Below are 16,132 nucleotides of genomic sequence, written 5' to 3' on the forward strand. Positions count from 1 at the left end.
ACAGTCAGAAGAGTGTTTAAAAATCAGCGTTCGGCCACAACCACATTTCCGTTTAGGTTGATCTGAAAAAATGGAGAAACCGGAGTACTAAGTCACTTAAAACAGTACAACAGTCGTCTTGAACCAGGTCTTAGTGAGTCAGATTAGGAGCTTCTCTTCTTTAAATGCACATATTCTATACACCAACTCCAATCACTTGATGTGTACAGTGTATGCACTGTTTCTAGAATGACCAGATCCTAAGCTGGGGTGGCCTGACCCATGCCACAAGAGAGGCTGCACATCAATGCCTGATCAATGAAACAGTTTACAAGTGATGCCCTTAAATGAGGAGAGAGAAAGTGAGGAAGTCCATTAGAGTTCCCTGGGTGTCAATGTGAAAGCGTTTCTGATGTTTAGCACTCAAAAACATGACTTCAGCTCATCACAACATCCAGTAAAGAAACAGACTACAGAATCACCTAGGGTAAGTTAGAACTACATAGAATATTTCTGCGACTTTTTTATTGGCAGATATGATGCAACCATAATTAAAAAAAAATCTCAATCATCCGTAGTAGCCTTTGGAACTTGAGATTGTATTTGTTTATTCTGGCGGGAGCCACATTTCCCCAGCTGCCTTGCAAAGCACGTGAACCAGTTCTTAGCTTTCTTTTTATACATCGTGGACTTGGACCGCGAAGCCAGGTACAGTGTGCCCAGTCAGGCTGGAACGATAGGCTACTGGGAAGCAAGGTCACAGAGGCCGTCTGGAGCAAAGCTACTTCAAATAAAACTAAGAGCAAGTGGAACAGGTATTCTCTCTGGAATTTGGCAAGGCTATGGGAAACCAGCCGTTTGCAGGACCCTGTGCTTCATCTTCACGAGATCTCTACATGGTGCACCCACACTCTGTTGTCAAAGTCTGCGACAGAAAAATAACCTTCCCTCACTTTCAAATCTCTAGCCATGTTTTGAATCAGAGACTGCAGTTCAGACACAAAAACCCTGCTGCACGCGTGATCAGTAGTCTAAAAAAGCAAATTGCTAGCCTCAACAAGCAAGTAGCCAGTTACTTCCAAGTAGCAATAGTTTTACAGGATGGGGCAGTACTGGATTCACATGCGGTCATAGTTTCACCAACCAGGGGTTGATTAAAAAAAGAATCCCAATGGTTTAGGGGTAATCATGGGTACTGTAGGAAGGGCTTAATACATCAATACAAAACGCACAAGGCGCCCCCACATGTCAGAGGGAATCTTCAGATTACATTTTTCATTGACAAGGTCTAAACAGCGAGGTAACAATTGCTGTACAAAGAACGTGTGATGGCAAACTTGTGTACTATCTGTACTCTTCAACAGAGAAGTGGGGAGATCGCATATAAAAGGTGTTGTGGCAAATAAAATGCAATATCTTTTGCCCTACAAGCCAGTATATTCTTACAGAAATATCGGGTAAATGTGTGTGCTGACAACCAAGCCCATGTCTTGTAGTACATAATTTCTTGTCACACTGGATTATCACTGGAAAAGCCTCCTTTCTCTGCCATGCTCATCAAATCTGCCAATCGCAACCATCACTTTTCCTAGGTCTTGTGACAATGTTCTATTTTGATCTTGCACCAGCCCTGGTGATTTTAGTGTCCCAAAATAATATTTGGCATGATGCTTCAGAATATAAATCCCCTACAATAAGCTTTTGAAATGTCAAGGAGGTGCAAGAAGTTACCAGGCGAACAATAAATAAATGCAGTATTTTATTGTCTGACTTTGGGGACAATGGCTTTCTTCCCCATAAAGAGCTACTTCTGTGCCTACAGTTGGTTCTTGGGAAGGCAGATTTGTTCCGGTCAGGTCACTGGTTCAGTGGCAGCTGTGTTTATTCTATTATCACTACTAATGGCCCTCTGAATTCTGGTCAGTATAGAGAATGTGAAGTACTGCACTGCTCGAGGTTCAAGGGTTAGATGTACCTGTGGCACCAGAGTGCACCCGCCAGCACAGCGGTCCAAGGCAGGGGTTCCCTGATAACAGATCACATATAAGTCAGGCCTAATCGTAAGGCAAACACGTGACACGTTAATGCTTTATAGTGTGTATGTGCAAGGCTTAGGGCCTAAAGAAATAATGCTTTGAATGGTGGACCAGTTATCTTAATGTGCAAGATCGCCATATTATTTTAGCTGCAGGCAGCCATTAGTGGTGGGAACAAAAATAAGAAACACCATAGAGAGGAATCTTACATTCTGCAACATGCAGCGAGTAACGCTGCAAAGCCACCAAGCCTAACCAACAATAAATCTGGTAGGAAGGAAAGTAGGATACATCTGCCCGCTTTGCGAATGCATTAGTCACAGAGACATTGCTTATTCTGTGCGTGCAGATATGCAAGACTGCACAACACCTGTCCCACACTTTTACATAGAGAATCATTGGGGAGCAGTGTATAAAGAAAGATTTGGGAGAGAGAAGGACAGGTGCTGTAGTGTCCTTATCCAAGTGCAGGCCAGACAGCTTTCTAAGGTATGCAGAGGTAAGTAAGTATAAGGCTTGGCATAATTTAGGAAGAATACTAATCACTCAGTCAACACAATAACCATGAGGCTGATAATACATACTTATGGGGGCTAAGTAGGGATTCACTGAAGGTTGAAGAGATGTATGATGTAAAATGCTTTCGGGTTTTCAGATGTTTATTCTTTTCTATATTAAGACTGCTTATATTACAATAATAATTACACTCATTCTGATACATAAGACTTTTGTGCTGATCCTACATAATAAATATTTTATTATAAAACACCAACAGCTGGGTGAGTTTACTTTTTCCTGGGGCTGGCAGGGCGAGGGTTCACACATATACGTAAAACCCCATAGAGCAGTTTCACTGGCAGGGTTGGGAGTCAGAGTGTTATGTCTGACTCGTAACACTTTAGATAAGCCTGTCTCATCATAGAGGGAGGAGTGAAGCACCGGTTTTCTTATTTTACTCCAAAGAGGGTACGATAAGCAATAATCCCATGGGTAGTAAGGAAATCTACCCGGTGTGCACCAAATTGGGAAGTTCCCAACAACAGCACACCACTCTGTAAATGAGGATAGCAGGAAATGTGAATTATCTGTGAACTGTGGATGATTTACGGTTACCTTTGTACCCCTAGGAACTTCCCTCCAAAGGCTGTGTTCTGGTCCATAATTGGAGTTTCTATATCCAATCTCTTTGCATTACCTTTTGGCTCTCCATGAACTAATCCTGGGAAGGCTACACTTTCCTGTGCTATTAAGATACAGTTAGCACTTGGCATTGTCCTGATAGATTAAGGAAGGACAATTTTGCTCTGCCCATTCCTGAACTCTTATACCCTTCACTGGTTCAAAAGGACTCCAGTCAGCTCAAAGGAGGAATGGCAGGCATGCCACAAGATGTGCATCCAATTCTCCCATCCCTCTACTTAACTCTCTATCCATCCATGGTTCAGCCTATCTGTCCATCCCCCCCCCCATTTCTCCCTCCAGCCCATCCCACTATCGGTCCTTCCGCCAACCCATTCCAGCCTCCAGCCACACCCCTTCCCTCCAGCTTATTCCTCCATCCCTTCAGCCCACACTCTATCCCTTCAGCTCACATCCCATCCAGTCAGCTTAGTACCATTCTTACAGACTTCCGCTCCAACATTCCTCCCAGGTGGTGCCTCGTATACATTTTAAAGAGTGTGAGATTTCTGAAGAAAACTTTGGTTCACACTGCAGGCAGATTTGCAGTTGTTCACAGAGTAATCGTAGATGGGCCAGGAAGACAGAAACATATTCCACAGAAGATTTAGTATGAGATTACTGCCTCAAGTTTACTCTAAAAGTCTGGCTCCTGTAACAGTTCGGGGGTATCAACCAGGTGGATGTACCTTAACAGAGATCTTGATACTTGCAAAAGCAACACCTGACCAACTAATGCATTAGAATGATACCCCCTCCACCACCAGCAACTTTCACCTAGCCAACAGCAATACATCTACTCTCTGCAGCAGCACTTGCGTATTCATTGCACAGACATCCATACCCTTAGTAGCAATGGTCCACCAAGTGAAGTACATGCAATACTCACCCAACCAGTGCCACTCTGTGTCTGATGTACTCAGTGGCATGCCCCATTCCCAAGGGGAACATTGCTCTGCTTTTGGGATCCACTCTTGCAACGCTTGGTGGCAGCTGTCGAGCAGAAGTGCCGGACGGCATCAAAAAAGAAAGTGCAGATCGGAAAATGGATCCAGCGGAGTCTATGAAGTCTGAGTGAGACTCGTTGCTCCACTGAGGAAAACAACAAAATACATTCAGCACAACCTGAGTCATCAGCCTAGACAAAAGTCGTAAAACAAAATGCACCAGTCCATTATAAATTAAAGAATCACGCACCTCCACTTTACACACAGCTCAGTACATGCTCTTGAGCACTAATCAAGTTCTAACACACTTCATAAATGCTTGTGGTACAACCCTTGGTACAGTACCAGTCCTTAACTCATCTTGTATGCAGATAGATCACCTACATAAATATGCAGCTCACCAATAAGGATACAGAGCACTACATCAGACAAAAGACTCACTATAAAGAATTTAGCCTGCTAATGCCCCAGGCACACATAGCCCTAAATAGTCTCAGGTTTATTTTAATCTCACCAGTCCACGTCTAGATCCTTAAAGGTTCAATTCATGATACCCAGGTTCATATTAAATTTACTACAGGCCAGGTGCTATTTATTCCTACAGTTTTGCAACCGTTTTAAGCCTACTAACTGCACCCTTAGTTGCTTGGTAACTCACTATAGGTTCAAGTCCATTCATTCATCAACAGGCCCAGAACCAGCTAAAAAATAAAAATAAAAAAAAGGCACCTACTTGATAAATTCCAGACCCTATTAAAACATTTCATTATGGTGCACAATATCAAATGTTTTACTTACAAAAGAAGAATTGACGGCATCTACAAAGCTTTCTTCATCCATATTTAACAGCTGTGAGGCTTGCTCCAGAGATGTCGACCACACAAGTGAGCTGCAAGTGTCAGAGAGCTACCAGAGGGAGCAAGCACAGCATAAGGATACAGAGATATTTGCATTAGTAAACATGCTTGCATAAGAACCCCTAATTAGTGTACAGGAATTAACAAAAATTCACTGCAAGATAGTTACAAGACAATTTATGGCAGATTATAGTATAAAAAATTGGAAAATTGACATTAGCAAAATAGGTAGCAACAGTGGTGGCCTCACATCAGGTCCAAACAAGAGAACATTGTGTAAGTATGACAGAAGATCCTGAGATGATGGGAAGAAATGTAGCAGTGAAATGGGAAAGAGGATAGCAAGGGGAGCGGGCAGCTCAAAGTTCACAGAGTTAGAGCTGACTCAAGGCTCGAAGGTAAATGTTTCAAGTCACTTGTTCCATACAATGTGACAGCCTAGGAGACGGAGGGTCACTGCTAGAAATACGGAGAAAAGACAGAATGTGGGGCTGTTTGAGTATTCATCAAGAAAGACTAATAAAGAGCATCTGTTGCTGGCATCGAGTTTACCCCGATGGACGCATGAGCATCATGGTTTACCAACCCCACATGGGATGCTCAGGAGAATTCCACTACAGATGCAAGCATGTTAAGTTCAAAGCAGTCATTCGAAGCATGTCCTGGATCAAAGACCAATGACTGCAGGGAAATATTTACTACCGGATGTTGCCTACAGATCTTTTCTTGCAGTGCAGATTATGTTTCAATTAGTTTTCCTCGTGGCTTTCTTGCCGATTAGCACTCCGAGGCTAAGAACTACTTATTAAACATTTTCAATGCCCAAGCCCTTAAGAGATATCACAGGCGTAAGAAGGGAGCAGACAGGTTGGGGAAGAAGGCCCAGAGGATGAAGCGATGAGAGGGAGTGGGAAGCAAGCCAAGTGCGAGTAAGAGAAGCAGTAGAGAAAGGTAGGGTGAGCAGGCGAGACAGACAGGGACAGCAGTGGCATGGATGTCAGTGGCTGTGTATAACAGATTTTTCAATGGGAAATTCGTCTTCAAAAAAGCTGAGAAAGATGTCAGAAAACGACAAAGTTGAGAGTTATAAAGAACAAGTTACTTACCTTCGGTAACGATGTATCTGTAAGAAACATTAGTTAGTTAGATTCCTCACCTTAGAATATCCCCAGGCGTCAGACTGGATCCGGAAGATTTTTCGTCAGCAATACCCCTTGTGCGTCGCTAGGCGTCGTCTGCGGCTCCGCGTCCGTCGTCGGCGTCGTGCGCCGGAATGACGTCGTCGGAGTACTTAGACGCCGCCCTCGCGCGCTGACGTCAGTTCTTGTACATAGCTTTCCGCGCCAGGAACGCAGAGCCATGCAAAGACCGACACTGGTGCCAAAAAGAAAATCTAGGGGCCTGAAAAGGATATCCTTAACCCTAGATGTCGGTTCGCAGAACGGGGAGGATGGGTGGGTCGGTGAGGAATCTAACTAACTAATGTTTCTTACAGATACATCGTTATCGAAGGTAAGTAACTTGTTCATCTGAAAGAAACACGTTAGTTAGATTCCTCACCTTAGAATAGATACCCAAGCAATACCATCCCCGGTGGTGGGTCTGCGAACCAAGATCACACCAGAAAGTCCTGGAGGACAGAACGGCCAAAGAAGCCATCCCTCCAGACTTGGCTGTCAAGGCAATAATGCCTGGCAAACGTGTGTAGCGAAGCCCACGTCGCCGCCTGACAGATGTCCTGCAAAGGGACACCCCGTCCCAAAGCAGTAGTAGCCGCTGTGGCCCGAGTGGAGTGGGCGCGCAGCCCAACAGGAGGGTCCTTTTTTGCCAAGGAGTAGCAAATTTTGATGCACAAAACGACCCACCGAGAGATGGTCCGTTTGTGCACCGCTTTCCCCTTCTTAGCACCCACGTATCCAACAAAAAGTTGGTCGTCCACCCGGAACTGCTTTGTGCGGTCCAAATAAAAGGAGAGCGCACGTTTTGGGTCCAGACGGTGGAGCCTATCTTCCTCTTTGGAAGGATGCGGAGGCGGAAAGAAGGTGGGCAAGGTGACAGACTGCCCAAGATGAAATGGAGTCACCACTTTCGGAAGAAAGGAGGGACGAGGCCGAAGGACAACCTTGTCCGGATGAACAGACAGAAAAGGAGGCTTTGAAGATAAAGCCTGGAGCTCACTCACCCGTCTAGCCGAGGTGATGGCTACCAGAAAAGCAGTCTTAAGCGTCAGCAGACAAAGAGGACAATTATGAAGAGGCTCAAAGGGAGCGCACATTAGAAATGTGAGAACAAGATTCAAGTCCCACTGAGGCATTACAAAAGGGACAGGAGGGAACGTGTGAGTAATGCCTTTTAGAAAGCGTGTAACCACAGGGGACTTGAAAAGAGAAGGCTGATCAGGAAGCCGCAAGAAGGCAGAGATGGCAGCAAGATAACCTTTCAGGGTGCCCAGGGCAGAGCCCTGCCAGGCCAAAGAAAGAAGAAAGAGGAGAACCTCAGAAAGAGGGGCGGAAAGGGGATCCACAGCCTTTGCTGTGCACCATGCCACAAATTTGTTCCACCGGCAGGCGTATACCGACTTTGTGGAGGGACGCCTGGCTGCCAGAATGATATCACAGACTTCAGGAGGCAAGTCAAATGGCATCAACTGTCGCCGCTCAATCTCCACGCATGGAGGTGGAGGCTGGACAGGTTCGGGTGGAGGACCGTCCCCTGCTGCTGCGACAGAAGATCCTCCCGAAGGGGCAGACGTATCGGAGGATCGGTCAACATACTGAGTAGCTCGGGATACCAGTACCTTCGTGCCCAATCCGGAGCCACCAAGATGACTTGGGCCCGGTCGTGCCTGATCTTCTTCAGCACTCTGGGCAGAAGTGGTATAGGCGGAAAGGCGTACAACAGACCGCAACTCCACTCGTGACGAAAAGCGTCGCCGAGCGAGTGCCGCCTTGGAAATTCCAACGTGCAGAACTGCTGACATTGCGCGTTTTCTTCGGTGGCGAATAGATCTAACCAAGGCTCTCCCCACTGCTGAAAGAGACCTTGCGCCACTTCGGAGTTCAGACGCCATTCGTGATCCATCATGCACCGGCGGCTGAGTTCGTCTGCTCTGGCGTTCAGAGAGCCCGCCAGATGTTGAACCACCAGGGTGACGCCCTGGTGTTCCAGCCACGTCCAGAGGCGCAGGGCCTCCTGACAAAGGGTCCACGACCCCACCCCGCCCTGTTTGTTGCAATACCACATAGCGGTGGTGTTGTCCGTGAACACCTGCACGACACTTCCCCGGACAGAGGGAAGGAAGGCTTTCAGTGCAAGTCGGATCGCTCTCAACTCCAACAGGTTGATGTGGAGACGAGACTCCGCCGGAGACCAGAGGCCTCTGATCTCCGCCTCTCCCATATGGCCACCCCATCCCAGGAGGGACGCATCCGTCACTACGACATGCTCCGGTTGGGGAAGGGAGAGGCTTCTGCCCATGACCCAATCGCGGTCCGTGAGCCACCACTGCAACTGCTGTGCAGTGCCCTCCGAGATCAAGACATGGTCGGACAGGTTGCCGTGATGCTGGGCCCACTGAAACTTCAGGTCCCACTGCAGAGCCCGCATGCGCCGCCTGGCGTGATGCACTAGTAGGATGCAGGAGGCCATCAGCCCCAGAAGCCGCAACACTAGCCTGACCGAAACCCAGGATAGAGGCCGAAAGATGGGAATCAGGGCCTGTATATCCCGGACCCGCTGTTCCGGTGGATAGACCCGGAACTGCGCCGAATCGAGAACCGCTCCGATGAAGAGGAGCTTCTGAGAGGGACTCAGGTGTGACTTCGGCACGTTGATGGAAAACCCCAGCAAATGCAGGAGATCCGCCGTAGTCTGGAGGTGGGAGACGACTGCCTGGGGCGAGCCCGCCTTCAACAACCAGTCGTCGAGATAGGGGAAGACTGGAACCCCTGATCTGCGCAGATGAGCTGCGACCACCGCCATCACTTTCGTGAACACCCGAGGGGCACTGGTGAGGCCGAAGGGGAGCACGGTAAACTGAAAGTGCTCTTGGCCCACCGTGAACCGCAGGAAACGCCGGTGGGCCGGCAGGACGGGGATGTGGAAATATGCGTCCTGCAAGTCCAACGCTACCATCCAGTCTCCGGGGTCTAGGGCAGCTAGAACCTGAGCCAAAGTCAACATCTTGAACCTTTCCTTCCGGAGGAAGGCATTGACGTTCCGGAGGTCCAAGATAGGGCGTAGGCCCCCTTTGCCCTTCTTGGGAACTAGAAAGTAGTGGGAATAACAACCACGACCTACTTCTGGACTCGGAACGTGCTCGACGGCCCCCTTGGCCAAGAGGGCCGAAACTTCCTCGTGGAGAAGATTCAAATGATCCCCCGAGATACGGTGGTGCTGCGGTGGCATGGCTGGAGGGGTCGTCTCGAAGGGGAGGGAGTAGCCCCTTCGGACGATTTGCAGCACCCACCTGTCCGATGTGATGGACCGCCAGTGGAGCAGGTGATGGCGAACTCTGCCGCCCACTGGCGTGGAATGGGCCTGAAAGCTCGGACTAGGAAGGTTTTGAGGCGGATGCTGCCGGGGTGGATGTGGACTGACCTCGTCGTCCTCCAGAACCGCCTCGGCGGAAACCACGTCCGCGCGCAGGTTGGTTCTGCGGCTGGTGGCTAGGCGTACGTGAGGAGGCACCCCTTCCTGGGCCACGAAAGGCGGAGGTTTGCGACCGCGGGGCCGAGAGGCCCAAGGACTTGGCCGTAGCCCGGGAGTCCTTAAAGCGATTCAGCGCACTGTCCGCTTTCTCGCCAAAAAGGCGAGTGCCATCAAAGGGCATGTCCATGAGAGAGCTCTGGAAATCACCCGAAAATGACGTGGACCGCAGCCAGGCGTGACGTCGAAGCGCCACTGAGGTAGAAATGGCCCTACCCAGCGAGTCCGTGGTGTCAAGCCCACATCTTATAGCATGTCGCGCGGCATCCCTCCCATAGGCCAGAGCCTGGGTAAGTCGTGTCCGGACCTCCTCCGGACACAGGGGCAGCGCGTCCTCCACCGCATCCCACAGAGAGTGGGAATAACGGTCCAAGAGACAAGCGGTGTTTAAAGACCGCAGGCCCAAACTAAGGGAAGAGAACAGCTTCTTGCCAAACTGCTCTAGTCTCTTGGAATCCCGGTCCGGCGGGGCGGTCGGGAAAGAGGATTGGGAGGTGGAGGCCTGGATAACCAGGCTCTCAGGGGTAGGGTGTTGGGACAGAAAACTGGGGTCGCCCGGAGCAGGGCGGTGGCGCCTGGCGACGTTCCTGTCCACAGGAGGAACTGTGGAGGGCTTGGACCAGGTGCCCTGTAGAACGTCAGTGAGGGCCTCATTGAACGGCAGCAGAGGCTCAGTGGAGCTTGCTGCAGTCTGAAGCACCTCAGTGAGGACGTTCGTCCTCACAGCCACGGCAGGTAGCTCGAGCCCAAGGGCTGCGGCCGCCTTGCGCAGCACCACGGGGAAAGCAGCACCCTCCTCCGACGCCACAGTCGGAGGAGAGATGAATCCAGTGTCTGGCGAGGTATCCAGACCACTGGCCTCCCCCAGTTCATCTGCCCAGTCCTGGGACAGTTGGGCCTGAGCGGCCATAGGATCCTTGGATCCCTCCCAGTAGTCCCCATCATCCGACTCCTGGTGTAGAGAAGAAAGTAACGGAGCCGGGCGGTAGACAAAATGTGTCTCTAGCGGCGTCGATCTCGGCGTCCATCGACGCCGGGCCCGGAGCGGGACTGAACTGGGGCACGACGTCGAGCGGAGTCGACGTCGGCGTCGGGGGTGGTACCGGTGTCGACGCCGGCGGAGGAGTGACGAGGTCGACCGGCGTCGACGGGGACTCGAGCCACCGGCAGGCAAGGCAGCCCAGTCGGGTCCGCGGGGCCCGAAGGCGCACCAGCGGGCGCCGACGGCGGAGCCAGGTTCCTCATGCCGAGAGGAAGGCACTGACTTCCGCCGGCGTCGCGTCAGTCCCAGGGACCGGAGGGTATGGGGACGTGCGCGGCGCCTGCGGCTCCGCCGGAGCCGGGGGGGGTGGAACCACCCTGACCCTCGGCCGAGTCGCGCGACCGGCGAGGGGAGTCCGAAGAGCGATGTCGCCTCTTGGACTTCTTGGAATGCTTCGACTTACCCGAAGACTTGGATCCCGACGACCGATGGTGACGTCGGCTGCGGCTCCGCGACCGATCCTTGGACCTCCTCCTGGACCGGGATCGAGCGACGCGCGGAGCCGAGTGGCGGATCTCGAGAAGCTTACGGGACCGCTCCAGTCTAGCCTTCGAGGTCAGGGCCTTGCAGTCGGAACACGACTCCGTGTCGTGGTCGAGGCCCAAGCAGTACAGGCACCGGCGGTGATGGTCCGTAACCGACATCAGGCGGTCACAGTCAGCACAGGCTTTAAAACCAGGCATCCTACCGGCACCGGAGTCGATTGACAGGATCAAAAAGGATCAAAAAACTAGTCAAAAATTGACTAAAGGGGTAGCTCTCCCGGATCTGCGCTTACTGGTGCGGAAAAAAGAAGAAGAACTGACGTCAGCGCGCGAGGGCGGCGTCTAAGTACTCCGACGACGTCATTCCGGCGCACGACGCCGACGACGGACGCGGAGCCGCAGACGACGCCTAGCGACGCGCAAGGGGTATTGCTGACGAAAAATCTTCCGGATCCAGTCTGACGCCTGGGGATATTCTAAGGTGAGGAATCTAACTAACGTGTTTCTTTCAGATACAACTTGCCGGTGAAGTACTCCAGGCACATAAGAGCTACCATCACAAGTCTTCTATAACTACTAAATCTATGCTTCCAATGCCAACGATGCACGTGGCATCTACAGTGTGTAACATCATTGACCTCAAAACCTTTATGAATCAAACAGATTCTGCGTATGGTCAATATCCCAAAAAGTGCATTCATGTAAACAAGTTGGTGTTCAAAGTTCAATCATCCAATGACAGAGTGATGCTCATCACGTGAAGAAGTGTAGCTCACTGGTTAGAGGAGGCATACCCTGAAGCAGAGATCAGACCCGGGACCTGGGTTCGATTCCCAAAGCGGCAGGGTCCAGAGCCCAATTGTCCACGGACTCGATAATTCTCGCTTCGGTGCCCACTCTAAGCACGAGTTCCCACTATGCAGCTCTGGGCAACAAGCCTGCTTAATCTCCACAACGGCCCCCCGCGGCGGGATGCCTGGCTTTCACCTTGGGGATGCCCAGTACGGGTTATCTTACAGGACGGGTTCCCAATGCAAGCGCCAAGATGCCCGTAGGGTGATAGCTGCGCTCTATAAGTACATCAATCAATCAATCAATCAATCCAGCCTAGGTATTTCATTAACAAAGTATATGCTTTAACAAGAAACGAACAGGTCAGAGATTAAATAGGAATATGCATCTATAAAACATAGGCCAAAGAAAAGAATGATGATATGCTCCTACCGGCAGGAGAGCGACAGGTCCAGAAGGCAGGAACCTCTGCCACGCGACATTGTTCTCCGTAGCCTGCAGGAAAAGAAACAATCAGGATGGCCAGCTGAACTGCAATGGATGGACAGGCAGAGGGAGACATCTATGGGTCTTACCTCAGACAAATACAGAGTAGCAACAACCGCTGCTTGGTCATAATGCCACTGGACATTCTGGATCCCGGCCGAAGCTCGCACCAGGGAGTTCTGTCCATCTGCACCAATCTGTAGGGAAAAAAACAACATGGCCATAGGGAAAGAGTACTACATAGAGGCAGTAATTAGAAGCTAGGGAAAGGGCAACGTATTGGGACGATCTGCAGATGCAAGGGTGAGAGCAAGTGATAGAAGCAATATTGGAAGCATAAAAGTACTAAAATGAGTAAAAAGGGAAAGAGAGAGACAGGTAAAAATTAGATGCGAGGGAAAGATTATTACATGAGGGTAATAAGCATAAGACTCATAAGACTTTTGATTGACAGTGGAGTACTATCCCTGTCGTAGGTTTGGCATGTAGAGCAGTGGAGGCAGCATACTGCGTTTTGTGAATTAGTCGTTGTGACCAAACCTTTCTACACGTGTCACTGAAGTGAAGGCCTAGAGGCCCACTCATGTAAAGTTCCACTTCTATGTTCGAATCTAGACCCTCGTGTTAACATCGGCAGTGTGAGTGTATCAGAGAGAGAAAGACACACCTGTGCGGTACATACATTGTGTGGATGAGTGAACACAACTGCTGGAGGTATGGCCTGATTCTGTGTACAAGATAGAGGGTGAGGTTGTTTTCCAAGATAGTGGAAGTGTATTGCTTACAGCCCTGAAGCTGAAGGGAAGGGGACCTGGATAATGATGTGTGGAACGATGAGACAACGTCAGGACTTAGATTATATCACTTTGCTGAGAAGGGCTCAATGTTCATGAGCACGGTCATTTGGTGGATGGTGAGGCTGAAGGGTGGGAATGTAGAATCTGTTATTTTAAGTATCAGTAGTAAGGCCAGCCTTTTGTTACCTTCCAGAACACTGTATTTGTGGCTGTTGATGTCTCGATGCAGAAAGCTCAAGCCTTGTTTGTGCCTCTGTTTCAGACAATCCAGAGTGGAGACTACCTTGCTGTGATGAGCATCACACTACACAAAGGCCATATCTGGAGAACAGCCTGGAGAGGATACTTAAGAACCACCCCAAACTGGTTCTCAGTGGGTAGTCAGAGAATCTGTTTCCGCCTGCTTTAACTGTATAAAAGTGGGAGAAAGTGACATACTTGTTGTTTCAGTTCCACGTTCTGTTTCATCAAGGAAGGGAGTGCTCCAGAGAGTACTTAGAGGACTGCTGTGCAACCAGATCTGGTGTCTAATAGCTAGCATCCCAGAGGTAAGAGGACATCACCTGCAGTCTCGCCAAAAGAAGCTGTTACTCTCACGTGAAGCCCTTGGAAGCCAGCCTGCCTGCTGGGAGAGCAAAGGAACATGCCAAACCTGCAGGCGGTGAGACTGTCCAGGGAGAGCCAAAAGCAGCTTTACCCAAGTGACCTCTTGATCCACCCAAATAGGAAGGCTGAGGGCAGTGATGGGCATGTTCGAAGAACCGTGTGTGCTGTCTCTATAGAGGAGCATGTCACACAGGAATCATGGCCAAGCAGACTGTGCCACTGCAGCAAACTTTGCCTAAGCAGAAGATGCCACAGCATCAACAAATTGGTCAGAGACCCCGGGAGGTGGCCTACACTGTGCCCGCTGCAGTCATGGTCCGAGTGAGGGAGAACAATTGGATGGCACATCTCCTCCTGGAACAGGGACCGAACCAAGCACATGCTGCAGACCCTTGCCAGCCACCCAAGGAAGACCGAGTGAGACTGCTGTGGTGAGAAATAACACTTGGGGACTACCGAGCACACAAGCTAGTAAAAAGGGTGCAATCCCCATTTGTGCTCTGATACCTGCCCAGAAAGAACTCCAAATCCAGAAGGCGAGGTGGGGCATACGGTATTCCACGCCTCGCCTCTCACAGGTGTCTCTACTGGCATGCAGTAGAGACACCTGTGAGAAAGGGAGAGAGGAGGAGGGGTGGAGCCTAGGATCCCAGACAAAGATAACAAAGCACTGGTGAAGCGTTTGTACCTGTAGCCTGCACTGTGAAGTACTGAGTTTTTTGTACATATTAAAGTACTTTTCTTTTTCATAGTAAAGCACTGGGTTGGACCAACAGTTATTGCGCAGCTGGGTGACTGTCGAGTGCTGAGCTAGTGCACCACCACACTACCGCTCAGAGAAACCCCTGAGTCAAGTGCTGAAGGGGTTGTACGCGGCCCAGTTTCGCAGAGCCATCGTAGGATGAATCCTGGGACAGCAAAGCCAAATCATGCCAGAACCCACAGCTGAGGACCAGTAGCCCCTGTGCGCCCCCATCCCAAATGGGGGTCTGACAGTTGCATATATTTTTTGCTTGCACAAACAAGAATAAACTGACTGTCCCTCTGTGATTAGAAACCAGATGGTCACTCACAACATATTAACCAAGCCACGCCCATTTTCTTTTGTTTTCCCTATTTTACTGAACCAGAAAGCCCTCTCATCCCTTCATCTGTCACTTCCTCTACATACCAGTCTTTCTGCCAATAACAAAAATCCTTTCCTCCCACTTCAACTGCAAAATTGCAGGTTTTTACTGACCGTGACATAAGACATACCTTATAATCAATAGTCAACTCTTTCATATGACACGATTTACATCCTGGTGATCAGAAAGCTGAGTGTGAACATCACAGGCCACTCAATGTCAAATGCATGTAAACTGTTCATTAATCATACACCGGTATTATTCAGTAGCCTTCACCATTCCTCAAGTGACCTGAGAATAATGCAGTACTCTTACTAAAGCTTGCACAAAATTAAAAGAATGCACTTCATCAACCACCGGTGTGATGAGGGTTATTTAAGCCATCACAACCTTGTGCAACAATGGGTGTCACTGACTTAAGTAAACACAGCCTCGGTCTGAGAACTGAGGTAAATCTAAAATGGAGCACAGAACTGTGGATGAATATGTGCGCCCAATCAATCAAGTTCAGTACCGTGGGGTGCTTTGGTCGTAAAAACTTGTGCCAAATGTTATTCCCCATTCCTTCCATAGCAACTCGTAATTGCACGCTTGCAACTGCCTGGGCAATAATATTTCTGTATGGTAAATATATTTCCCAGAGGTATTTCTTGCTCCTAATTTTATCAGCCAAGTTGGAATGAGGGGCTCGGTGTAAACACTTTCACAACCTGATATTTCAATGAAGTGTTTAATTACACATGGAGAGGCAAACTGAGTTTAATATTTCTTTCCCAGACCACAGCCCAATGCCAAAGAATGTCTGCAGCAATTTTTACGAAATACAGGCTCCTCCATCTTCCTTTCAGATACGAGCATTGGCAAAGCCAGTAGGCCGCGCATATGTGAGAGCTACTGACTTTGCCAATGTCTTTAAGCCATGCTGTAAAACAGCATGGCTAAAAGTAATTAAAAAGGAGCCATAAACTTTGTTGTTAAAGGCGCTATGACGCTAGGTTAAATAAAAAAGTAAAAAAACTATAGTGCATCTTTTTAATTACGTTTAGCCATGTTGCAGAGCAGCAGCGCTGCTCTACAAGAGGGCTGAAAGAC

At 49.5% G+C, this 16,132-nt stretch overlaps 1 protein-coding gene across 1 annotated transcript in view; it reads right to left on the reverse strand.

Annotated features, from left to right (window-relative positions):
* The window catches only part of COQ6 (coenzyme Q6, monooxygenase), a 121,801-nt gene that overhangs the window by 18,273 nt on the left and 87,396 nt on the right, over window positions 1-16,132 (reverse strand). The window contains exons 6-9 of the mRNA XM_085626782.1: window positions 12,600-12,707; window positions 12,457-12,519; window positions 4,940-5,047; window positions 4,084-4,286 (exon numbers count right to left, since the gene is read on the reverse strand). Of these exons, the coding sequence (XP_085482908.1) occupies window positions 4,084-4,286; window positions 4,940-5,047; window positions 12,457-12,519; window positions 12,600-12,707 (482 nt within the window). The remainder of the gene's footprint in view (window positions 1-4,083; window positions 4,287-4,939; window positions 5,048-12,456; window positions 12,520-12,599; window positions 12,708-16,132) is intronic.

The sequence above is a fragment of the Triturus cristatus genome, chromosome 9 (assembly GCF_964204655.1).
Source record: "Triturus cristatus chromosome 9, aTriCri1.1, whole genome shotgun sequence".
Taxonomy (NCBI): Eukaryota; Metazoa; Chordata; class Amphibia; order Caudata; family Salamandridae; genus Triturus; species Triturus cristatus.